The sequence below is a fragment of the Athene noctua genome, chromosome 6 (assembly GCF_965140245.1).
Source record: "Athene noctua chromosome 6, bAthNoc1.hap1.1, whole genome shotgun sequence".
Taxonomy (NCBI): Eukaryota; Metazoa; Chordata; class Aves; order Strigiformes; family Strigidae; genus Athene; species Athene noctua.
In genome coordinates, this window is record NC_134042.1 from 33,292,328 (window position 1) to 33,318,129 (window position 25,802).

The 25,802-nt window shown below is 38.2% G+C and overlaps 1 protein-coding gene across 1 annotated transcript; it reads left to right on the forward strand.

The window, feature by feature from the left end:
• Positions 1-394: 394 nt before the first annotated feature.
• On the forward strand, positions 395-24,565 carry ZC3H14 (zinc finger CCCH-type containing 14). Its single transcript, XM_074908510.1, has 17 exons — positions 395-522; positions 1,417-1,459; positions 4,614-4,728; positions 7,731-7,771; positions 8,102-8,297; positions 8,640-9,060; positions 10,892-11,052; positions 12,063-12,163; positions 14,763-14,918; positions 16,479-16,553; positions 17,019-17,175; positions 17,961-18,184; positions 20,264-20,384; positions 21,354-21,490; positions 22,538-22,632; positions 23,525-23,631; positions 24,277-24,565. The coding sequence occupies exons 1-17, from the start codon at positions 487-489 to the stop codon at positions 24,281-24,283; spliced, it is 2,193 nt and encodes a 730-aa protein (XP_074764611.1). The 5' UTR covers positions 395-486; the 3' UTR covers positions 24,284-24,565.
• The last annotated feature ends 1,237 nt before the right edge of the window (positions 24,566-25,802 follow it).

A 25,802-nucleotide genomic window follows, 5' to 3' on the forward strand; every position in this document is an offset into this window, starting at 1 on the left:
CCCGGCGCTGGCAGAGCAAGGCAGGCCGCAGCCGCGGGCTCACACCGGGGGGGCGGTGGGGGGCGGCCCAGCCTCCCCGCCGCCCAGCTGGGGCCGCCCGTGCCCCTTCTCCCCGCTGCCGCCACCGCTTCAGGGCCACCCGACCCGCCGGGCCGCCCGCGGGCCCAGCGCTCCCGGGGCGCTGCCTGGCGGAGCGGGGCGCGCTCCCAGCGCCAGGGAGGCGGCCGGGGCGGCGGCGGCGGCGGCTGGGAGTGGACAAGCGGGGACGCGGGGCGGAGCCGGGGGCTGCGAGCGGCGTCAGGGCGGCCCCCGCCTCGCCGGGCCCGCCGGTTCCGCCGCGGCCCGGCAGGGGGCGCTGCAGGCGGAGGCCGCGCACTCTCCGGCGCGGCGCGGCAGGGCCGGTGCGGCCTGCGGCGGGAGCGGAGCCGGGAGGCCGCGGCGGGACGGGACGGAACGGGAGGGGAGGGAGCGCGGCGCGACGCGACCATGGAGATCGGCGCCGAGATCAGCCGCAAGATCCGGGTGAGAGAGAAGCAGCCGGGTCGCTCCCTCTCCACCGGCGGCAGGGGCCTGACCCCGCTTGTGGGGAGGCCCAGCCGAGGGCTGAGGCGCCGGGCTCCCTCCGGCCTCCCCTCAGGCGCGGAGGTGTCGGGGCTACTGCGGGCCCTGCAGCGGCCGAGCCCCCTTCATCCGGCGGAAGGAAGCGGCGGGATGAACCCCCAGCCGGGCCGGGGTTACCGGGAGCTCCTGGCGGCGGGCGGCCTTCGGCCCCAGGGCTCCCCAGAGAGGGGCGCGAGCAGGAGAGTCGTTGTTTTGGGAAGCGTTGTTTTGGTCCCGCCGTACCCCGGCGCTGCCATCTCTCCCCCGCAGCTGGAGTTCTCGCCCTGGAGCAGCCCACTGCGACACAGGCCCGTAACCGGGGGCTGCCCAGGGCAGGGAGCAGCTGTGACCGGGCGTTCGGGTGTGAGCCCCCATTACTGTCAGGTCTCGCTAGCTGCTCCCACTCAGCAATCACAGCTTGAAAATCCCGGCAGGATTTTTTTCTTGCTGAGCCGAGAACGGCCTTTTATTAAACCATCCGGGGTTTGTTTTCTTTGTATTTTATGAGTCCGGATGGTCTCAGCTTAAAAAAGGACTGCTGGGACTTGGAGGTTTTCTGGTAGTACCGGGAACTGGTATATAGGAAAAATGGTAGAGACTGTGAGATTCCTGGCAGGTTTTGCTATTCTGCCGTCACTCCCTCACTGTTTCAACGTTTATATCATGAGTGGTGGAGAATAGGAAAATTAACATGTTAAAGCATCATGTTAATGAGAAAATGAGTTGATGAGAAAAACTTTGCTAAGCCTCCCACCGTTTTGCAGTTAAAAGTACTTTGTTGCTCTATCCTTTAAATGTTATTTCATTGTTTTTTAGGGTGCTATAAAAGGAAAGTTGCAGGAGCTGGGGGCTTATGTTGGTAAGTTTTATCATGTTTGGCAATTTTCTTTAGATTCGTTGATGTTAGATAGGAAACAACCAGCTACTTAATGGAACTGCGTATTTACTTATTCTTACTTGCATTACTGCATACAGAAGCCTTGAGATGAATTATCTGAAGTGTTGGACTAGTATGAAAGAAGACTTGCTTCATAAAATATGTATAGTCCAAGCCTAAGAGAAGGCAGTAACATGGCGGTTGATGTATGAAGAACTAAGAGGAAATAACTGAGAAGGCTAACAGTCTCCCCTTTCAAGGAGAAATGGTGGCAAGGGGTTTGAAAGAAAAACAAATAATATGTGTCTGTGAATATTTAAGGAAGTTTCTTTGTAGCACAAGGAGAAACTTTATATAAAGCAAGATCCTCACAAATACAGCAGTGGTTACCTGTGACCGCTCTGAGGTGGAGTCAGTCTTAGGCATCTTTTCAACAGCCTTTTGAATTTAAGGTGAGACATTTGTCACAACTAGGGGAAAGGATATTACTGTACGACAGAGATAGGCTGACTGTTTTAGGAGATGGAAAGGTCATGTTAGAAACATTATGTAGGACAAATCTGCAAAGTGTAAGAGCTTGACTGTTAAGAGGAAAACAAAGAGCTATGTTAATGTAATCTTCGTGAAACATATGTAACTGAATCTTAGAGGCAGGGTGAGATTTTATTTTGGATTGTGAGGAGAGATGAGCAGTGTGAATGTTGTGGGGGTTTTGCTTTTTTTTTTTTCCTCGGATCCAGTATTGAATAGATATTGCACTTAAGAGTAGCTGTTTTTTACAGTAGTAGAAGTTGGTAACTTAACACGGTATTCTGTTGGAAGCAGAATACCTCAGTCCTGCAACTGCCTTGTTGTCTGTGATGATGCTTGGATTCCAGGTAAAGGAAAGGAATTGAGAGCATAGTTTAGAGATACCATGAATTGCAGGACCAAGTTCAAAGTTTGGAGTTTGATCTTGAATTAATCCTATTTCCTATTTAAAGGAGACTATTGTATTTATGGAATCAAAATGTATTGACTTTGTTGAAGGGAGCTACCTGTGAGGTGACATTCTGAACTCAGCAGGTGCCAAGGAATTTTTTCATTGTAAGGTTGTCTTTTTTCACCATCTCAAAAGTTGTCTTTTTCAGTAACTTGTTTTTGATTTTTTTTTTTTTTTTAGCTCTCATTCTAGGTTTCAGCTTCTCAGTCCTTGATTCTTTGTCTGCTTTTTCCTGCATTTCTGAAAAAAATCTTTCTTATCTCTAATACCAAGGTGATCGTAGAATACTGGTAATCTTTGATTATAACTATGGGTGATTACTCTTTGTTTTTTTTTTCTTTCTGTTTCCTGTATTGAGAATGCACTTCCCAAGTTCAGCATACAATGTCTGCTCTTTCTTCTTGGTCAACTTCTGAACTTCTTTAAATAACTCTGTATTCTTTATTGCCAAGTCACTTGGCCTCTTTTATTTTTAAACCACTGTTTCCAAATTTCTGTCATTTTTCAGGTTTCTTTTCTTGTCTAGAGTATGTTGGACAACTTTTCAAGTAACGTTGTTCAAAACCACACCATTTATTCTTTTAGGTAACTGGTAAAAACAGGTTCTCCCTCATTCTAGGCTCTGTGAGCAAGAACCTTGCTTTTTCTTTCTGTAACTATTAGTTCTTTTCTTTTAAAAGGTCTTTTACAACAACACATGTTGAAACTTATTTGTTGTGTAGCACTTACAAAGGAAAAAATCATATCTGTAAAGCAAAATACAGTAAAATATTTATCAACTATCAAAGTTTTCAAAAGACTGTAGTCTTGGATTCAGTTTAAGTTGACATAAGCCAACACAGCCACTGAGAGATGCAGTTGTTTTCCTTCCTTTTTCTACAGTACTGTTACAGGTAATTGTGCTAACTTATGTTTTGATCTATGTTTAAAGTATCTTCGTTACTTTATCATATGTTGAAACACCCGAAGAGCTGATCAGGTTTAAAAGTAGCTTGGCCAAAAAAGGAAAGTTTATTCTAAGTTCCTAGGTCTGGGTATCCACCTATCTTGTGCAACTTGTAGTTTACATAGTAAAATAAAAAAAAAACCTACTAAAAGAAGTTAGGGTTTAGTCTAGAAACATGTTGTGTTGGAACACTTGAATAGTGATAGCGAAATGCAGGTGCAATGTATGAATGTTATTTCTGTAGTCTGGGGTACAGAATTATTATTTCAGGGTACATAGACAGAAGAAAGGCAATTCCTTTGATTTGTGTTTTGATTTCTACTTAAGATTTTTCATTTTTTAGGTCTTCTTAATGGTGTGTACAGACTTGATGGAATGAGAACAGCTGTGTTAATGCCTTGGTTCAGATGCAAAATTTGAAGTGGATTTCCCATTTGTCTTCACTTACTATTGTTATGTTTGTGTCATGGAGTGGTACTGGAGAACATGAGGTGTTTGATTAAACTAAATGGAAATATGTGCTCAAAAAGCATACCTAATGCCCTTGAGCAACAAATGCACCATGCAGTCCTTCAGAGTAGATCAGAGCTAGGCCAAAGTAAAAAGCCAAATACCACATTCCCTAAACCCTTAATGTATTAAATTTGGAGCGCCTTCCTGCGTAGTCTAATGACTAGGCATACCCTGTATGGGCAGTCCAGCAAGGGGATGGATATTTTTATGGATGGAAATCTGGAACTTAATACAATTTTGATTTGTGTAATGCACAGATCAGAAAGGGATATTTATTTCTTTGATCTCTGTACCTAAAGGAAATTTGGCAAGGATAAGGTACTGTATTTGGCAACATTTGAAGTGGTGAAAATTGTAGATGGTTGTTAGTGTTCAAGTAAAAGGATATAGGCAACAGAGTGCCTTTCTTTTATCTTGTCCTTTATGTGTTTTATTTACTCACTTTTAAAATACTTTGATCTTATCTTCAGTTTATGCTTATGTGAAGCTGATGATCTTTTATTCCTCACTCATAGCTGAAACTTGTATTGAACTTCAGAGAAAACGGAAGTCTCGTTAATTTGCTTACCTATTCCTCTGCTTGCGGAGTCTTTATAGTAAAACTGTAAAAAAATAATCTGGTTACATGTTTAAAGATGTTCACTATGTCTTTTATGATTTATTGTACTTTAAAACAATATTTCTCTTTCTCTTAGATGAAGAGCTCCCTGATTATATTATGGTTATGGTGGCCAATAAGAAGAGTCAAGAGCAGATGACAGAAGATCTTTCCCTTTTCCTTGGAAACAATACTGTCAGGTTTACTGTCTGGTATGTTTGTAAGCTACTTGTCACACTAATTATCAGTAATCAGGACTGCATTCTGTAAGTGAAACCTGAGAATCTAAGAAGTGACTTATTTTCCCCATTGTGTAATTTACATTAATCAAAACTTTTCCTTTGCAGGTCTAATAAGTAAATTAGTCTATCAACTGTTAGGCTATTGCAGTGATAATTAAGTGGGAAAGCACTGGAGGGTTTATTTTTTTGTCTTGCTGTAAGTCCGGTCAAATTTTTGAATGAAGTGTGAAATACTCAGCTAAGTGAGGACCATATGTTGACTTAAAAAAAAAATATTCCTGCAAAGCCCACTGTGAGCATGAGAGTACTTAAATGTAAAATAGTTCTTCAAAGACAAACTTCTTTGCTTTTATGTTAATTTTATGCTTCAGATTGCTGTTGTGCATGGGAATTACTGTATCGGGACAGATGAGTAGTGAATCTAATTTTGCATGCTGTCTTTGAAAAGGCTTAGCACCAAATGCTTAGGTATTCCCACCTCTCAGGCTGTTTATTTATTACCACCACCCAGCTCTACAAAATAAAAGTAGAACCCCAGAATTATTGTGAGCAGGACAAATTAGCAACATATGAACTCTTTTCTGAACTCCTGCCAGTGTGGGTTATCCTATGCTGCATGACAGCCTTAGCCATGGTATTTCTCATGCATTTTCTAGCACTGAATTTGGCTTAACAGTATAAACCTTTAACTCTGTGTTTCAGAGTATCCAAGCAGATATTTCACTCTAGAGATTTTTCTTGCTTTCTGAATTGTGTATTTTTTCAAGTTAATCTTATTTCTGAGTCTCTAACTGAATATAGTTTTAAGAAATGTTATTTTGGTTTGCATAGATTAGAGAAATACTACATTTTTTTCTGCTTTTTCAGTTTGTTTCATTTGAAATTTTCATATTGAATGGTTACATTAACTTCCAGTATTTCTTCTATGTGATTAGTCAAGTTCCCCTTTACTTGATTAGCAGCTTTTATGCTATTAAATAGCAGAGAGAAACAGTTTAGAAGTTGGGTACATTATGAAATTGTAAACATTGACCAAAAGTGTAAATTAGTTCCAGCTGTTACAATTCACTGTATTAACTATTTAAACTTTCCATGTGACAGTGTTACTTGTATGGATATAATTTGAGTTTGCTTTCAAAGTTTTAAATTTTTTCCCGGGATTTGTCAAAAATATAAGAAAGGACTGCAATTAAGCATGCACCCCTTTTTTTAAAAAGTACACCAATATTTCTGTTCTTTATTCCCTCTTGTGGCCTGCCTAGGCAAAACTTTTGGATTTCACTGTATCAGTAAGTCATGCAGTTGTCTTTCTCAGTGTGGTTTTTGGGAATCAGTTAGACAAATTGGTGAGATTTACAAGTTGATGAGGGGTAACTCCAGTGCTAGGGTTTTAGCTGAATCCTGATATACAATAAGAAATAACACAATAATATGTAGCAGAAACACTTTTATGGCTTTGTGAATGAAACTAAAACTTTATTGAAAAAATAATAAAGATGTAGAGAAAGCAAATTTCAGCAGGGAAGAGAAATTAAGATTTTTTTATATCTATCTATCTATCTATCTAGAACTGGGTGTCAGCTATATGTAGATATTGTACTTCCTACTGGTTTTGACAGCTGCTTAAATTCCAAATGTAACGAGTCTTCTAATCTCAATTCAGTATCCACACTTGCTTATAAATACAAATTCAATGTCAGAGTGCTGTATCGGGTAACAAAGAAGGTATTGGTTAAAAGAATGATGGAAAAGAAACCAAGATGAAACCTATGCAATAAACTGTAAGCGGACTGGTGGAAAAAAGTCAAATATAACTGTAGTTGGGAGTTTTATATGCTTTTATTGCTTTTAAAGGCAACCCAGAGTGTTTACATTCTTAAACATTGACTCTCTGGCAAATTACAATACTCAACGATGTTTGTCCTGTAGCTGGTAATTTGGGGTCATCTGGCAAAAGTTTCACAGCAATTCTGTGGCAGACCTGACAGTCCTGTTGCTTGGCCAACACTTCTTACTCTGAACCAAGTATCAGGTCACGGTTATCTGGAGGTCAGTGTGAAAACTAATATGTATCAGCAGAGCTCAACTGACAAAACTTATAAGAGTGTTTTAACGAAAAATCACAAGCGGGTGAATATAAGCCTTTGTTTAGGCACGTGCAGTCTTACTCTTCCCAGTTTTCAATGTTCTTGTTCCTTAACTCTTTTCTAATACTCATTCAAAGTTACGGCCATGCCCATGAACAGGTTTGAATTCTGAATAGGATATGCATTTAAGTGTTGGGATTTCTTTTTAATTTTTTTTTCTTTCTTCTCACTGTAATGTGTATTTATTTTTAAACAGCTTTATTATTTCATAGCCTTTTGATCTTCTGTATTGCTTCAGCTTGGTGCCTTTTTCACAGGCAAACGTCAAATTTGGTACCTCACTGAAATGTTTTCGCTCACTGATGTGTCTCAAAGAATATTGTTAGTACATACAAAGCGTGCTGGAAGAATCCTGAGTGTGTTAAGTACTGTGAACTCTATATTGTTTAGGTTTCTATTTAGAATTATGTTTAACTGCTGTGTAATTAAAGTTTCATATATGAAGTAAAATTATCAGCTATACTTTTGGCTTCTAACTTAGGTTTTTTGAATCACTCCTTTTGAAGATATTTAACTCATACTGTTGATTGCAATGAAAGAGTGGAAAGTACTGTCTTTAATTATGTAAACCAAGTAAATGCCAAAAACAGATGATGTGATGAATACCTTACATGCATGTATGAAGACTCACTGGAGGCAAGATACTTAAAACCTCCTGTTTGAGGTTAAACATGTTAGTTAATGGAAAGTGAAGTATTAGATGAATGATGTGCTTGGGGGGGGGGGCGGAAATAACAGCTGGTTTCTGAAAGATGATGTAAGCTAAAATTATTTTATTTCTCCTTTTTTTTTCTTGCTTCCTTCCATGTCCCCCATGTATTTCAGGCTCCATGGTGTTCTGGATAAACTGCGATCTGTGACTACTGGTAAGTAAGAAAATTAATTTTGGGTGAAAGTAGGTTTATTTCTGCATAGTATTGCATGTCTAATGAGTTTCAAAACATCTTGGCTGACTGTTTTGTTAATTTTCAATTTATGTGGTCTTTTGGGTCCTGACTTAAAAAAATTGCCTTATGTTTTGAGATAAAGAATTTATTTCTCGGTGGGTTTTGCTGATGTTTTCAGCTGAAAGAGCTTTCAGCTTGCTGTGTTTTCAGATCTGTGCAATGTTTTGTTTGCAGTTTCTTAGCTACCTTTACTGCAAAATTTGTATTGCTGTGCTTTGATGTAAAAATGAAGGGTACCTGTCTCCACAGAACCAACTAGTGTAAAATCTTCAGAATCTAGTATCTTTGAGAGCAACGTTCCTTCCAGCAAAAGCAGTTCATGTGTGAGTGATGAGAGGAGACACGAGGATATCTTGCCACCTCTTGCAGTTTCCAGCACTCGGACTGAAAGAAATGACTCAAGAGTTTCAACTAGCTCACAGGAGCAAAGGAACACTGCTCCACGGTAAAGCTTCTGGTTGCCTACTAACACATCTTTAGACAGTAGTTGTGTGAAGAGTATTCTGAAGAGCACAGCTACTTGGAAAGATCAAAGTAGTTTTGAAGAGTAAAGCATTGCTACAATTTGTTGCATAAAAACCATTAAATCTGGAATTTAGTTCAGTTTCTCTAAGAAGCATATGGGCTTAAATTAACCAAACTAAAGATAGTGATCAGTGTGTTAGATTTGTATAAACAATAATACCCTAATGATTCTTCCCTTCTGGCTTTATTTAAAAGACAGTTCTCATTTTCCAGAGCTTTATTTGCAGATGAGTTAATAGTTGGCAATTTCTCATTTTATCAGGCAGTCTTCTGAAGATGGCTCTGCATCCCGCTTAACATCTACAGTCAAGCCTTTGAGGGAACTGTCACCTTCGGAAGCTGTAATTGACATTAAACCTGAACCAGATGATCTAATTGATGAAGACCTCAACTTCGTGCAGGAGAATCCTTTGTCACGGAAGAAACCTATTGTAACTGTAACTTACGGTTCTTCTCGTCCTTCTGCCGAAATCTACCGACCACCAGCTAGCAGGAGTGCAGATGGCAATACACATGTGCACAGATTGTCACAACAGGGCAGCTTACAGGGGAGCTGGCAGTTAGATGCACAAAGCTGCAGGTCATTGGAAGCGGGCCAGCCGTGCAATCCGGAAGCATTTGGCAGCTTAGCAGAAAGTTACAGACCCACCTCCAAACTTAGTGCTGATAAAGTAGGCGGCGAGGTTAGTATGATCTAAACTATTGGGCCATTTTTCACTTGCTGAAAACTAAATTACTGTGTATACTTCCAGTAAAATCTTGACCTCAGAGAAATCAAAGGACTTCTGTCACTGCTACCAGTAGGTTTGGGATTTCATTCTTTGGGTCTGCTGATAAACTATGCAATTTCTTTTTAACATTAGACAGGTTACTGCAGCTCAGAGTTAATTAATTAGCTCATACATCTTCATGCCATACTGAGTTGGACTAATGGGTTAGAACATCATGATGTATGTGATGAATCGGAAATAATTTTCATCTCTAGATCATTGGAACAGCATGAACTCCTGCAAGTGCTATGTAAATCTCCAGCTTTACACAGTTCTGTAAATCAGTATTTTTGGGATGCTGTTTATTCACGCATATGCTAGTTATACGTTAGTCTAGAAAGCCTGGATGTGTTGCTTATGAGGTTTATTATTATTATACTATTTGGATTTAAGAACTGCTTGGGTGAGTGTCATACGAGGATAAACTAAAAGGTGATTGCTGCCCTACATACTTTGGAGGCCAGACTAAGCCAGGCAGGGTTATAGTCCTAGCTGATAGAGCCCTTTGTGAGAGGAATGAAGGTTGTTACACCTGCTAATGTCGTAATAAAGCAGGAATTTTATATACCTTGTATTCCAAGTGCATCTGTGTTTGTTACTGCTTATACAGTTCTTTGCTACTACTTAGTTCTGTACAAACAGTAATGAATTTAATTCAGAAATCTGGAATGCTTTACAAATACATGTGCTGGTATCTTTGTTTTTTAGGATGGGGAGGTGAGGATAAGAATATGGTGATTTTTTTAGGGCTGTATGTAAAGCATTGGTGAGTGACAGTCACCTCTTTCCTTGGAAATGTTAGAAAAAGGTCTTGTGATTTTCTTCTATTGTTATTTCATGAATAACATCCAGAATAGGGCTGTTGGAGGAGCATTTCTTAGAACTGCGGACCTTTGCTGTATTCTACCTTCTTTTAGACAAGTTCTTGTGCTTTGGGAGGTTTTACCTTTAAAAAGGTAATTTCTTTAGGTATTGGGTTTTTTACTGTATGAATTTGCTGTATTGGTGTAGTCCAGGTCCATCCCTTAGGATGTTTCTTTCTCCTTGGAGGATATAGGATCATTTAAAGGGTACTGCGTACAAACCTGGCATCCAGATGCCTCATGGTGCTCCTTTTTAGTTCCACGGTGAGTGATGATTCCTATAGGAAGTATTGATGTCTGCTTTCTCCTATGCTTTCATGCAGCCTAGCATTTAAATTTGTTACTACCCCATGCACTGTGGTGGTGGTAAGTGGCTGTTTCAAAACGGAGACCTTGCTCTGCCTAAACTGGACCATCCTAGCTCTGTTTAGCTATTAGCGTCCTTTGGAATATGTCAGCTTTCTAGAAATTAATCCTTACGCTAATATAAAATTAGAGTTGATACAGAGGAGAAAGTCATTCACACTGATTTAACTTTATCAGACTTTCAACAGATGTGTCTTGAAGGTTAGTATGAATTTATTAGGAAAATCCTGCTTTTTCTTGTAGATGTTGAGAAATTGTGCTTTAGACTTTTTTTCTTTTTTTTCTAAATGTTATTTACAGTTACATTTTTACTGAGATGTTTCAGTGTAAATGTGTGATTTTTTCGCTCTCTATAGTGCTGTCACTTGTTTCTGCGGACAGTAGAGTACTAGACTTATGCAACTTGCATGGAAGTTCTCCATCTTCTGGCTATAGGTAGAATTACAATATTTTCTTTGCTGGCTTATTAATACATGGTTTATGCTTAATTAATTGTCTTGGCTGCTCTGTTGTAGGAAGAAACCTCCAGGAAGAGACGGTTGCCTGTTGTAAGCTCAGTAGTCAAAGTAAAAAAGTTCTTTAATGATGGGGAAGATGAGGAGGAGGAAGAGGATTATGGATCGCGAACAGGAAGCATCTCCAGCAGCGTGTCTGTACCTGCGAAGCCAGAGAGAAGGTACTTAAGATCTCAGTGATTCTGTGTGATTTCAAGAATGAATTTAATGAACAAAAACTTTCAAAGTGGAAGTTGGGGAGAACTGCTCAGGTTTGAAAATTGACAGAGAAAATTCAGTAAGCTGTTTTTATATTTCTTGGTACTATCTCAGAACTCTGGGTGAGATGTCTGTTTATAACACCCTTTTTCCTCTGATTTTTTTCAACCTGTTGTTATTATTGTGTATCAGCTGCAATGGATAGCTTTGTTTTTATTTCACGAATAGTTTTCAAACCAATTATCACCTTTTTTTTTTAAGGTGACTTTAACTTTTGAAAGGACTTGAGAGGTTTTTCATTTTTTTCTGCTCCCTAATTCTTTCTGAATGTCAGGTGTCAGTCAAAGTACATCAGTGGTTTGTATCTGATTTTCAACAGTAAGAGGAAGAACATTTAAACTAGGGAAGAGGTGGTTCTACTGATCTACAGTAGCTTGTGTAAGATTTGTTTTAAGCTAATACACTTTATTGAATTTATCTTTAGCACTGCAGCACATTCATCTGATTTAAACTTCCTTATTGTTGATGTTCAGAGACAAACAGAAAGCTTTTTTACAGCTAATAAGTTTTTGATAGAGTCAGTTTTCAGCTGACTCCCTGGGGCAGCTGCATAATTCTAGTGACAACACAAATGTAGTAACAGGCACGTGAGGGACAGAGGTGCGAGGAAATGAATGTCAGAGTTTGTGCCTTTCAGATGCAGTGTGGTTTTAGAGGAGTGTAAGCTGAGAGGCAAAATCACACCTCTGGGCTTCTGTTTTTGAGAGCATTTGTGGATCCCCATCCACTCAGAGAACAGATTAACAAGCTGAAAACAAATATTGTGTGATTAAAATATAAAGTGATTTTTAGGTGATGATTTGTATCAGTATTACACATAACTGTGTTAAGGTGCTGAAATATCTGTGTTTACCGTGGATACAGTTGCTGTTGTAATTCATGTACAATTAATTAATTTTTTTATCTCCCTTAGACCTTCATTGCCACCTTCAAAACAAGCCAATAAGAATTTAATACTGAAAGCAATCTCTGAAGCACAAGAATCGGTTACAAAAACAACTAATTATTCCACTGGTAATTAGCATTAATTTTTTTTTGTGCTAAGCTGTATATTTCCAAGCCCTGTTTTACAAATCCAAGCTAAAGATAGTGCTTAGGGGTAAAACAGAATGTTAAATAGTGCATGTCAGTGATACATGTAAGGGATTTTCATGTCCCTAGAACATTCCATTAATCTTCAGTGATGAACTGTGAAAGCATAAAAAAGGGAGGAAAGAGTTATTTAAAATATATTAATCAAGATACTAAGTCTGTAAAGTGTATAGATACAAAATGGAAGTGCCAGAAGTATTCTGAAGTTGATAGTTGCCAAGGGGAAAGTGTTTAGAATTAGGCAAGTTGTTTGATCTTTTTTCCTTTCTGTATTCTCCTCCTCCCTTCTGAGAGGGGAGGAGAAAAAGGCCAAACAGCAAAATATCAAAATGCACTGGATATAGGTAATAGAAATGCAAAATAACAAGCAACATACTGACTGATATGCCACCGTATATTGTCTTTAAACAGTGAGGCTGCAATTTTAATTCAGTGGTTTTAGGTATTGAGTAGAAGTTGATACAGCAGCTGAGCAGTTGCTTGTGTGTAGGCATTTAGTTCTCCTAGCTAGGAGAGACTTCTGCTGAAGAAGGGCAAATCCAGCTGTTATGTTGTGTGCTTTTGTTTCATTGGCTATTAATAAACCTAGTGTTGTCAGCAGGAAGCATTGCGCATTGCCAGGTAAGGAGCATTCACTAAACTACCTAAACCATGACTTTTATGCCATCTGGAGCAAGACTGAAAGCTGTCAAAATCTCTTGCCTGTTCTCTCTCTCAAAACCTGCAAACTGTAAGAAACATGTATCTTCCTTCTGCACTAGCATATTTACAAAATGGTTATTGAGAACTTCCCTGTTTTCATGTCGACACTTGTATTTTCAATATTGCACAGGTGCTGATAAGTAGATCTAAAGGCATGAGATGTGTATGGAGTTTTCTGTGTTCAAAGGTTCTTGAGTTGGAGGAGGTATCTGTGCATGTTAGAAGTGGGATATAGACTGAGCTGATTTTAAAACAGAATTGTATGGATGACTAATAAAGATTGTGGCCAAGCTTAGAACTGATAGCTAAGAATAGTGCTAGTAAACTATTGAATTGGTTGACTACTTAGAAAATACATTTCATACAGTAAAAGAACTTCTGAAAGAAAATTACGCTGCTTCATGAATAGCAAATAATGTAACTGCCTCCCAAGCATTAAGAGCTTGTTGTCATTCTAGATGGTAAGCAGAATGAGCAGTTTGTTAAGAAAAGAGGTGCGAGCACTGATGCCTCCAAGTTCTGATGCCAGTTATCTAGCAAGGAGTGTTTATGGTGGAAAAAGCATCAACACAAGAAACAGTACTGTGATGCAGGAAGCTCTTTCCTCTGTACGCAGCAATGTGACAGGAAATAGAACGTAGTCAGAAAATGTTAAAATTGATTATAACTATTGATTTTTAATAGTGGTGAACTTGTAGTTTGGCTTACCAACATGAGAATATTTCAGTGGACAGACCAAAAAGAACCACTTTGTGATTTAATACAGAGGCAATTAATGAATTTATCTGGTGTCATGCAGATTCTTCCACTTCAGAGGTAACATTTCATGTAATTTTTAAAGTATTTTGAATGGAATATGGAAATAAGCTAATGTGAAATACAAATGTAGAATAAAATGGTAGGATCATAAATGATAAATCCAGTACTGAGTGGTACCTTTTAGTTGTATGTGTCAGAAGTTGAATGCTGATGTGATACTCAGCCAAGGGAAGAATATGCTTAGCTTTTCACAACCAGTTCTGATGGTCTTAGCAGAAGTCAAGTGAAGAAGCCAACCTGTCATCCTGCTACTCCCAAATTCCGTGCTACAATTAGCTGAAAGATGGTTGTAGCAGATGAGTGTTGGTCTCTTTCCCCAAGTAACAAGTGATAGGATGAGAGGAAAGTTGCACCAGGTGAGGTTTATATTGGATATTAGGAAAAAATTCTTCACTGAGAGAGGACTGTAAAGCATTGGAACAGGCTGCCCAGGGAGGTGGTTGAGTCACCATCCCTGGAGGTATTTAGAAGAGGTGCAGATGTGGCACTTAGGGACATGGTTTAATGGTGGACTTGGCAATGTTGGGTTAATGGTTGGACTTGAGGATCTTGAGGATCTTTACCAACCTAAATGATTCTATGATTCTGCTGTCATAGAGTTTTATATTCTATTCGCAAGCATCTTAGCATAGGGTAGCTGGCACTGTATGAAAAGTATGCATTGATAATGATTGATTGTTTTATATGAAAGCTGGAAGGAAAAGTGATTTCAATACCATAAGAAAGTACCAACTTCATTACCTGTAGAAGTGGATGAATGAATACTTTGCTGATGTCACTCTAATCCTTTTCATTCAGTTTTGTCTTGCAGGTAGATGTTCTGAGGTGCCACTCATACACTGCTCTATGCACATGCACGAATGTGCTTTCACACTAACAATTTTACAATTAGTGTGGGATTTTTTTTGTGTGTGCAAAGGAATTTAGCACTGTATATAAAATAATACTGTTATGTGATTAGATTGTATGTAAATGATTTACCATTGTCTCTTTATTAAAGTTCCACAGAAACAGACTGTTCCAGTTGCACCAAGAACTCGAATTAGCCCAGAAGAATCTCATTTAGAAGTAATCCATGCGCAAAACAGACTACCTGCTCTGAGTTCTGAGCTTCAAGTAGAAGAGCCAAAGGAGCAGACAGTTGAAGGAATTCAAGGTCATCTGATCATGTTCTTTAAAAATTTATACCAGTGAATGTCATTTTACAGCAGGCTGAGCAGAGAAAAGAAATGCTTTTAATTTTTTAGTCAGCATCAGAAGTTGCATGTGGAAATGCCTGAAAACCAAGAAGCTTTCTAAAGCATGGCTGTAAGATAGGTACGTGTGTGTGTGTATATATATATATATGTATATACACAGACACACAAAGAGATCACCTCAGAGGAATTAATCAGTAAGCAAAGGGTGGTATAGCATTCTGGCGTATCACTGAAGAATAATTTTCCATAAGCAATGTATCCATTTATACTGGGATGATTTCTCTTTTCCCCATCCTTTGCATTCTTTTCCTTGATATCATGTCGCAGTAATTTTGTTATGAAACCTATGTGAGAGTTAAGGTACTCTACATTTGGAATCATTTTGCAGCCTATGAAGTATTAAAAGATTCTTTCCAACATATTGTTACCACCCAAATAGTTCTAATGTTTTATTTTTTGTTTAAATATTGAAATATTAAATTTGCTGTTATGGGGACAGCTGATACCAGGATAACTGTGTAAACGGTAAGCTTTTTTTTACTTCTGTTTTAAAAAAAAACAAACAAACAAACAAACAAAAAAAAACAATCTCCTGAAGGAAAATAGCATTTAAAGGCAATCAGTGTATCTTTTCAGCATGATTTTCTTACAAATAAAGAAGTGTGTGTGTGTGTCTGTGTTAGTTACAAGGAATCAGAAATAAGACTGTGGAAAACGACTTCTCTAAAACAAAGTTTTTCACTATTGCTGAGTTTAGATATTTAGATTGTTGAGTGAAGTCTAGTTTGAGTAAGGCCTTTGTTACATCAGCTCACAGTCATTGTTAAAGAATGCTAAACATTCACTATTAGGAAAAAAAAAATCTATTTTTTCATTCTCTTATTTCTCATATAGATATATTTGGAATCTGTCTGCCGACATAAAATAGGTGAAACTGTAAAGTATGTAAGAAGCAGCTTATATCTGTGAATTAATATAAAGAAAATATTTATGCTAAATATTTTTGCTTGCTATTGAAATGGAAATGACAGCTTGCTTAGGAAACCTACAGAAAGCAAAATAATTTTTTTCAAACTATAAGTCAAATGTAAACAGTGCTACTCTGATTTGTTCCACCTCTTTTAAGATGACCATCAAGTAGTTCCTTGTTAGCTGCTTTCCTGTGTGTATGTTCTCTGAATAGTCAGCACCTCTACAAATGAGGAAGAACTTGGCCTTTAGAAGTTGCCATACCTGCAGACCTAGTTTGCCCAGAGCAATGATTATGGGGAACACTAGTCTTTCAGTATTTAGATTTTGAAATGCTGGAGAAAACTTGTTAACTGTTTCTGAGACAATGAGAAAGGGATTCATAACAATGAGAATGACTTCTTTTTGTTAGAAGTGTGGAGGTTTTTGTTGTGTGGCGTTGATTTTTTTAATTAAAGGCATTAGAAGAGTATGCTTCATGTCTTTAATCTATAGTTTCATTTTGGCATACAGTAAAATATGCTTCTAATTACTGGGGGCTTTTTCAGGAGCTGAACAAAGGGAGCTCTCTTCTCGGCTCCAGATTGATCCTGTGATTGAAGATGCTTTGCAAGTGACTCAAGGTTAAGTCTTGTGATCTTTTATTCCTAAATAAAAATTGCTGGTTTTCAAATTGAACACTACTGGTCAGTGAATATTAAAATGTAACTTCCTTTTCAATTTATTATACTGATTTCTAGAATTTTCTAGTTTCTACATCTCTTAAGTAATGAAAGTGTTATATCAGTAGGTGTTCAAAGCTTGAGAGATTTTGGGGAGGTGTGTGGGCCCCCTTCAGTGCTGTTTCAGCACAGCTGTTCCAGTAACAAAGTTTCCTGGTCTGACCTAATATGGCCTGTGGCTCCTGTTGGTTGATTTCTGTGGAATAAGCATGGAAGTAAAAATGTTTTCTGGAAGCTACTAGTAAGAAATTAAAACAAAATTAGCTTATCAACAATGTAAATTGATATTAAAAAATATTCTGTAAGTTAAGAGTGCAACTACAACCTTATTTTCCTCTTTTCTATGTAATTTTTCTCTCAATTCAGATTATTATGATGCGGAATCTATGGTTCACACAGATACCAGGTCATTTATCCTCAAGAAGCCCAAGTTATCTGAGGAAATAGTGCCACAGAACCAGCAACTGGGAAGGAGGGCTACAGAGGCAATACGAGTACTCTCAGGACGTCTAATACAGACACGGTAAAAAACTACTACTTTGAGGACTGTTATTAGTCAGATTGCTGTTTATGGCTTAGATAAAATCGCTCTTTGTCAGACATGAGAACTCCATAGTGTTTCCAAATATTTAGAATCACATGCTATTCAGGAAATCCCTCAGGTGAAATGGGTGGGACAGTGGAACAGTGGAGAAAACATACGCATCCCCTGTTTTTATAGTCCCTCTTCTATCCACATTGACTACTCTCAGATACAGGATATTAGGCGGGACTGATCTTTGGATCAGGCTGAGCATCAATTTCTTAATGTCAGTATTTCAGTTCTCTCTTCCTAGTGCTGAAAGCTTTTACACTCAGTGTTTCATAATGAGATGTTCAGTATTTTTGAGGAGATGCCTGGTTCTGTGTGTTAAAAGGTTCATGATTCCAAGAATGGCATTTACCCTCACTTTTTTGTCTCAAAACTGAAATCCTCAAAAGACTAATCACTTTCTTTTTTTTAACTATGTCTGTAAATGAGCTTTTGGATCTATCTGTTGAGCAGAACGCAACAAACTGAAATGTACCTGCCAGATTCTTTGCTGTATGCCATTGAAGGCTGTATTTCTTACTTACATCCCTAGTGCTTCGGGGAGACTAGAAGACAAACTGTTAGAGTACGTTGTTAGTAGTATTAAAAGTAGGTTGGTTACTGTGTGACTCTCCATGGATTAGCTTGTACTACTTTTAGTTACTAGTGCAGCTCATGTTTACTCAAACCTCTCGAGTCAGAAAAATCTATTTTTACTACATTTCTTTGTTTGATAGAGACCAGCTTGCACAGCCAGAGAAACCTGCTAGTCCCAAGTTCATCGTGACACTGGATGGTGTGCCCAGTCCACCAGGATACCTTTCTGATCAAGAAGAGGAAGATATGTTTATAACTGAAGGATTAAAGCCAGTTACCCAAAATATGTGTGCTGGAAAAGGATTAAAAGGCCTTCGAGCACAGCAGATGCAAATTGTAACCCGGCAGCTGGAAAACTGTGATGGTAATTATGCTTACCAACAGGATCTAACATTAATGTCATTATTAAGAAATCAAAGTGATGGTGTTTATTATTCAAATTAGAACATGTTTTAGGCAAATGAAATGTGGCAATTCAGTGGGGTCATATCTTTGGAAGCCTTTATCTTGGTGAACTAGAGCAATATGGCACATAGGTAATTCTCCACACGTCTCAATATTGGTAAAATTTGGGGTTTTTCTTTTGAAAATGTAGTTTTTCTTCACTGCCAGAAATCTGCACTTCTGGCTGACCCATTATCATTTTGTCGCCATGGTGATGTAAGGAGATTTTATGATGAATGTTTTGCCATGCATTAAACTTTAAAAAATAGGTCAGGTGATATTAATGTTTCTGCCTAGATTTGTGATATCAAAAGCAGCCTGTTTAGTATAAGGTGTTGATAGGGTCAAGTTGCTAGAATCTCTGAAAGTAGAACTTAAACAGTATGTTGTTTTACTTGAAGATTTGTGTATTCAGGATACCTTTTGAATAACATGGGAAGTTTCTTGCTGAAGCATATGTTTGAATTGTTTAGAGTGCTGGTGCAGTGATGAAACATTTAGAGGATATTGTTTTGTCATACACCAAGCATAGGTCATGCTTGAATTCTTTTGTTTTGGTTCTCTTATGAAAATAAAGACCTTTATTTTCCATAGTAGCAATGCATCCAGATTATCTGAACTAAATAAAGAATAGTATTTGATGCTGTACAGAGAACTCTTTAAATTTCATGGATCCAACTGTAATGCAATTATGAGAGAATCACGGGGGAAAAGCAAAAGGTCTTTTAAGTCCACGTTCTTTCAGTTCCACTGGCTGTAGAAGTACTGCACATATCAGGCAGTCTTAAAGAAGAAAGGAATGTTATATATGCATTGACAGAGTTTTAATAGTACAATGAAATATGTATTAGAGTACTACCCTTGCAAATCTGTGCTTTTACTAGTATAGTCTCTTTCATACTCCCGACTAAAGCAATTTGGTACAGGAGAGTGTTGCTGATATAGTTATATCTCTGTTAAAGTTTCCTACTTGATTAGCTACGTTAGCCAGAAGTATCACAGGTGTGACTGAAGTTCACACAGAATCTGCTCAGTGTGGAAGTGATTTGTACAAACAGTGTGGTTTTGCACTAGCATAGCATTATTTGGCTTCGGTGCATTGCAAGGAGAAGGCATAGATGAGGCTGAGGATGGAATAAAGCTGGAGCAAGTATGTCACTAGTCAAATCAGAGAGGTAAGTCTAGCAGTCCTGGAAAGCTTTGAAAAGCCAAAGGTTTAGGCAGATTTGGGAAGATAAGACAACAGTGAAGGTATATGCATAATTGCCTGAATTTGCAGAATGGGGTTTTACAAATAATGTTAAATAGGAAGTCTAAGTCCCAGATTCCCATAAGAGTAGTGAAGGTATTGAATGTTTCACAGCTTGGAATTTCTTAAAATACATTTTGGATTGGAGTCTGGGTTCAGGTGGTATCTGTCCAAGCAAATTACATGAAAGTGGTTCTTTTTCGGTGTGTGTCCCCATACTAATAAATCATATCTGATTAGTGTAAAAGTTGATTTTTTTACTCTCTCTTCTTGAAATAATTTTCTAAAGCCAGAAATAATCTTGGAGAAAGGAAGCATAGGTATTATTCACACATGGCTCAGCAGAACAGTCACAACAGGTTCAGCTGAAGAATCTTTGTCTTGTCTGATCAAGATCTGGTCTGTTTGACTTTCACACCTGAATTTGGATTTGTGAAGAAAACTAATTTATTTTGCTTGTAAACAGTGCAAGTTTGATTTTTTTTTTATCACCAGAAGGCTGCTGTAGGTCCAAAATTACAATTCCTTTCACTTCATAGTTTTGGAAATTTTCTTCTGATCTAATTATACATAAAATTTTATTGTTGTGACTTTTTTGATTAATAGAGGCTTATCAAGAATTGGGTTAAAAGGAGAGAGATGATAAGAAATATTGTGAATTTCAGCTATGCTACATTGTGTACACCAAATTGCATACAGAATCATAAAGTTCCCAGCTTGTTTTTTTTTCCTTTTTTCTTTCCTTCCTAGTGGATATGGAAGAGTTAAATGTGTTACAAAACCAAGAGAAGGTGCTTGAACGATGCAAGTACTGGCCTGCCTGTAAAAATGGAGATGAATGTGTGTACCATCACCCCACGCTACCTTGCAAGTGAGTAGTGCAAAGCTCATGCACTTGACGTGTTATTTTTATTTTGGTACTACAGATTTCCCTTCTGTGTTAGTAAATATTTCAAGGCAGCATAAGTCTGTTAGGGTAGAGATCACAGCTAGATTATCACACTGTCATTTCTTGTGTTTTCCTCCCATCTACCATGTGTCAGAATACAGTGATGTTTTTAATAAGTAGAGTCACAGCTGTGCTCATGCAGAAGAAAGCTTAGTTTAGCATGCAGGCTGGTGCTTTTGTGTTGCTTAGAGATGTGAGAATTCATGTCATCTTAAAACAAGAGGCACTCTTCTGCTAGCTGTCAGAATACTTTTGAACATGTTAGGGTATCATTACATGGTAATGTGATTTTATTTTATATTTTTTTTTTTTTAATTTGAAACCAAAGGCTAACTCTTGAACATGTGTTGTCCTTTGCCTTCTCTTCCACAAGCAGCAACAGTCTAGAAAAATAATTTCTGTTTTGAGATAAATGTTAACAGATTGGGTAGCTTCATTTACTCAGACATTTGAATTTTCTTTTAAAATCTGACATAACTACCTTCAAAATAATGCTTTCTCTTCAGTAAACAAACCATATTACTTAGTCAATTCTGTGTCCCTCTGTGCAAAGGTCTGAATTCACAGTCCCTTTGCTGCTCTGCACTGCACACTAAGAATAAATAATGCACCTTAGCTTGCAACAAGTAGATTGCTACCAAACACCACTGCGTGTGAAGTGGTTCAGTTATTTCCTGCATGTAAAGAGTGTCTGCAGGGAAGATGAACACGGATCTGTGTGCATGCAGCTAGTACACTACCCCTGCATGCTCTGCTTTGGAAGTAACCAACACATGTGCGCAAGCCCTGTTGTAGTTCTGGCCTTCTGTGGTATTCTGGCTTTTGTGCACAAGAGCTGCTTGGGGATTTTGCTCCAGGTATGTGTTTATGACTCAATTTCTTTTCCCTCAGAGTTTTTCCTAACTGCAAATTTGCTGATAAATGCTTGTTCATCCATCCAAACTGTAAATACGATGCAAAGTGCACTAAGCCAGACTGTCCTTACACTCATGCCAGCCGACGAACCCCCCATCCACCTCCTAAACCAGGTGAGCACCTCTTGTTTTTCTGAGCTTTACATGAAAGTGCTGAAGGGAAAACAGTGTATTTGGAAGAAGAAACTGACAATGGTGAAAATATAATTTTTGCTTGATATGACTTAATTTTCTTTCAACTCTTAATACTAGATGAAGAATAATAATTCAGTGTGACTGCAAAAACAAAAAATCCAGTGTTGTCAGACAAATCCCTGAATGTTTTTCTGCACAAGTTTATGTGAAATCTAGGCAAGACCACAGTGGTGACTTAGACAAGCAGCCCTTTTTTCTGGAGGGATTAGCCAGCACTGCAATTTTACTCAAATTTGTTTTATAAATTGGATACCTGTTATGCCAAGAGCTTCTGACACAAATTGAAAACAGAAGTTGCTGTCTTTGTATGATTTTTTTTTTTCTCTAATGACACGTAGGAGCTATCTTTATGTAATGATGAGATGACTTTTGGGGTGAGGTTACCCAGCAAAGGCAGTAGCTCTTTGGATTACAGGTTGGTATTCCTGAGCCTTTCACCAGTGCCAGGGTGGAGTGCCTTTACTCCACTGAGGTCATGATCTTTAGGAAGCAGTTTAGCGCTTAGTCATAGTACGGTGCAGTTTTGTTACTTTGCCAGCAGGCCGACTACAATGTGCTTATCCATCTCCTGTACCATTTCCAGCAGCTCCTCTGTATTCCTGGAAAGTGCACTGCCTGTGCCTTTCGGTCCAGTTAGCTTCAACGCTAACAGGCTTGCTGCTGAATTTAACATTTGAATGCCTCTGCCTACCAGAATCTCAGCTTAATTCGTTGGAATTGCTGCAATGACCATGGTACTTACCTGAAATGGTGAAGAACTGAGACTAGTGATTACATGATAGTCTTGTTCTACCCCAGGATGACATCCACATAGTGCCTGGTGATATGCATCCCATAGTTTTTGCAGAACTTTGGTGTATTATAAAACATAATTTCTTGCAGAAGGATTGATATATTTGTGTGAAACTATGTTAAAAAAGAGTTTATTCTGATCCAGACTCACTTCCTGTTTTTTTCTACTCTTAGCACCGCTACCCACACTGTCTGTAACTTCCAATAGTCCGCTGTGCAAGTTTTTTCCAGCTTGTAAGAAAATGGAATGTCCATTTTACCACCCAAAAGTAAGAATTTTCTCCTATCTCTTCCCTTCCTTTCTAGAAAAATACTTGAAGTACCTTACTTTGGGTCAGGAAAAGTCACTAGCATTTCATACTTTTTGCTTTTACTTTTCACATTTTAACTCAGAAAGAGACTATGCAAAAACAGTGACTTAAAGAATTTGGAAAATTATATTTTTAAATAATTTTTCTACCAGATGCTTCTGTGGAGTTTTAAACAGGCAGCTGGCCATAGCACTTGTTAGGAATCTGCCCATCCAGGATGCTGGGGGCAGAGGGGGAAGACATCTTCTAGCCTCTATGGAAGAAATAAATTTGAGACTCTTGACTTTACATTCAGATGTGCTGCAGTGTACAAGAACTTTAAAGACTGATCAGTTATCATGAAGTATATTCTTGTAATTTCTGTAGTACAAGAGTTTATAACTTGGGTACTTCTATTCCATAGAATTGTGTCCCTGCCTATTTTACACAAGTTCAGTGCTTTTTCAAGCACTGACAACCCTGAAACGCCCCGGGGCCTCAGGACTCTGTTCCCAGCTGTTATTGGCCAGATACTCTGGCTTTTCCTCTGTCTTGCAGATAATGCTGTGTTATGCTCCCGACTTGTACACACAGATCAATGGAAACTAAACTCTGTAAACATTTAAAAGCCAAGGAACTTCCAGCTGTCCATGCAGTGGCAGTTTTGGAGCATCTAACCCTTAATTAAAAACTTTTGAAAAAGGCTTTCCTTCTGTTATTGGGTTGCACTGATGGCACTAGTCCATATAGCTGTTGTCTCAGTCTTCAGTCAGGTTAGATACAGACTGACATGTAACACGTGGGAGCCAGCGAGGTCAGGCATCCAGACAGCCAGTTCTGAGTAGCCTTTTCTGAAATCTTTCATTTTTAGCATTGTAGATTTAACACCCAGTGTACAAGACCAGACTGCACTTTTTACCACCCAACTATTGCTGTACCTCCACGTCATGCCTTGAAATGGACTCGGACTCAAACCAGGTGAGATTGCTGGTTTCCAAATTTTATTTTTCTTGGTTAGGTTTAGAGTGTATGTTGTGACTTATGTCACAAATGTAATTTTACTCACAGAAGTAATCACGGAAGTAATATGTGTGTGATGAGTAATGAAGATTATATGAAGAAAGATACCTGTTATAGGCATCTTCATTTTAAGGAGAACTCTACTGTTTGGTTTTAGTAGTGTAAACATTAACTAATGTGATGCAACACTGAAAAACAACTGCCCTGCAGCTAGGGTATGGCAGAGTCTGGAATCCTGACAGGGACATGTTGTGTTTACTGAGTTTTATTTGAACAAAGCTGAATATCCAACATCAGCTCTTTACTCTTGTTTTATCTTGTGTCCAAGCTGTCTTTTTTGCAAACATTCAGATGCTTCTCAGTGTTTCTGGCAGAAAAGCTCCATCCTGTTGTCTAACCATGATTTCATAAACTGGTAGCAAACTTCTCAAAGCTGCACTTACTGGTCTGTATTAATGATACATGAGCCTTGCACTCCAGCTAATCTTGTCTGCAAAGGTTGTAATTGTTATGGGGCGGGACACAGATCAGTTCTCAAATCATCTTTACAGAGTGGTAGAACTGTTACTTACATGAATTGTTTGGGGTTTTTTTCCCCCTCAGTGAATGATGCCACTTGGGACTGAACTTCGCCTCCTTGGGTCAGTAGTGGAAAGGAAGATTAACCACCAGGGGCACAGGATGTTAGAAAAATCCATGCATTTTGAACTTTTAATATACATTGTTTTCATAAAATGAAGTTGATTGCATACTTGAAATGTCTCTAATTTTCCAAGTTTGTAAGTTTGAGCAATTTTACATTTTTTTTACGCTGTAAGAAAAAAATGTCTGTGTAAGGAAAGTTTTACTTTAAATTCCATTAAAAACTTTCAAAGCACATTGTGTGTTGTTTGGGTCACGTTTCTTGCTTAAGATTAGGAATGTAGCACCAGAAGGTCTGAGAAAGCTTAGTCCTGTATTCCGATCATACTAGAAGTATTTTTTGTTCAGCATGTGTTTGGTACAGTGCATACAGCTGAACCCCTGTCCTGGCAAAGGGTGACTGAACACTTTACCTGCTCCTAGGGAAAGAGAGTGTAAATGTCTCTGGGGCATTTTTTGGCTGTGTAATAGGCATCATACCCCTGATACTTTCTTAAACAGGAAAAAAACAAAGATAAGGGACCAAAAATGTTTCATAAGCAAGAACAATTAAACAATTTATTGTACTGTGCTCCATTTAAAAAGCCTATGAAAGTAAATACTCCTTCACTTGAGACATCTGGAACCATTTATTTTCTATTTATACCAGGAAGAGAGAAAGCTCCTCTCAGAATCTCCTTCTGAAGAATCTATTTTTGCAGTACACCTGACTACTGGGCAGATGTTGAGAAAGTTCCTGTGACATACATCACAAAAAAATAATCCCAGGAGGTGACATAAATACATTTAAGTGGTATTATAATGATAAAAAGCACTGACCAGTAACACAAATGCACTTTTTTATTAAAACTTCTTTATCTTCTGGGGAACTACATTTTTCACAAAAATATACAAAAGAATTTCTTTTTACAAATATTTACATTTAATATCAGAAAACAATGTCAGCTACATCTTTTAAACTTAAATTTGACAAATATAATCTTGAATTCTGAAACTCAACACTCCAGGAAAGTATTTTTCTTTTTTTTTTTTGTGAAATAAAGTACTCAAAGTTCATATTCAAATTTAAAAAAATCTTAATTAATGCAAAATTCTGACATTTAATATTTATATATATATATACTTTCAATAAACATACAACATTGTTACAGGGATTAGATGTTCATGGTGGAAACCGAAATGGGAGTACACTTAAAACCATGTCCTTATTACAGTAATACATGACCATACCTTTGGACTAGTTTAAAATACCTTTTTTCTTTTTTTATTTTTTGTTAAAGCAAGAGGCATAGGTTATCTGACACACTCCATAATGAAACACAACAAATCTAAACAGACAACTGGCTTTTAAGCTTAAAGAACTACAGTAAAATATTTTCCTAAGGTGACCTGACAGGGGAGTGGAGGAGGAGAGGATAGGCTCTTGCGTTATATGGAGCAATGGTGAAATAGATTTCCAGATGAAAGACTGCAAATTACACTATTTT

Bases quoted from the DNA above. Each gene is read 5' to 3' on its own strand.
- ZC3H14 (XM_074908510.1), top strand. From the start codon at position 487: ATGGAGATCGGCGCCGAGATCAGCCGCAAGATCCGG. The intron at 4,729-7,730 runs GTATGTTTGTAA...CATGTATTTCAG, and splicing joins ACTGTCAGGTTTACTGTCTG to GCTCCATGGTGTTCTGGATA. The intron at 11,053-12,062 runs GTACTTAAGATC...TATCTCCCTTAG, and splicing joins CCTGCGAAGCCAGAGAGAAG to ACCTTCATTGCCACCTTCAA.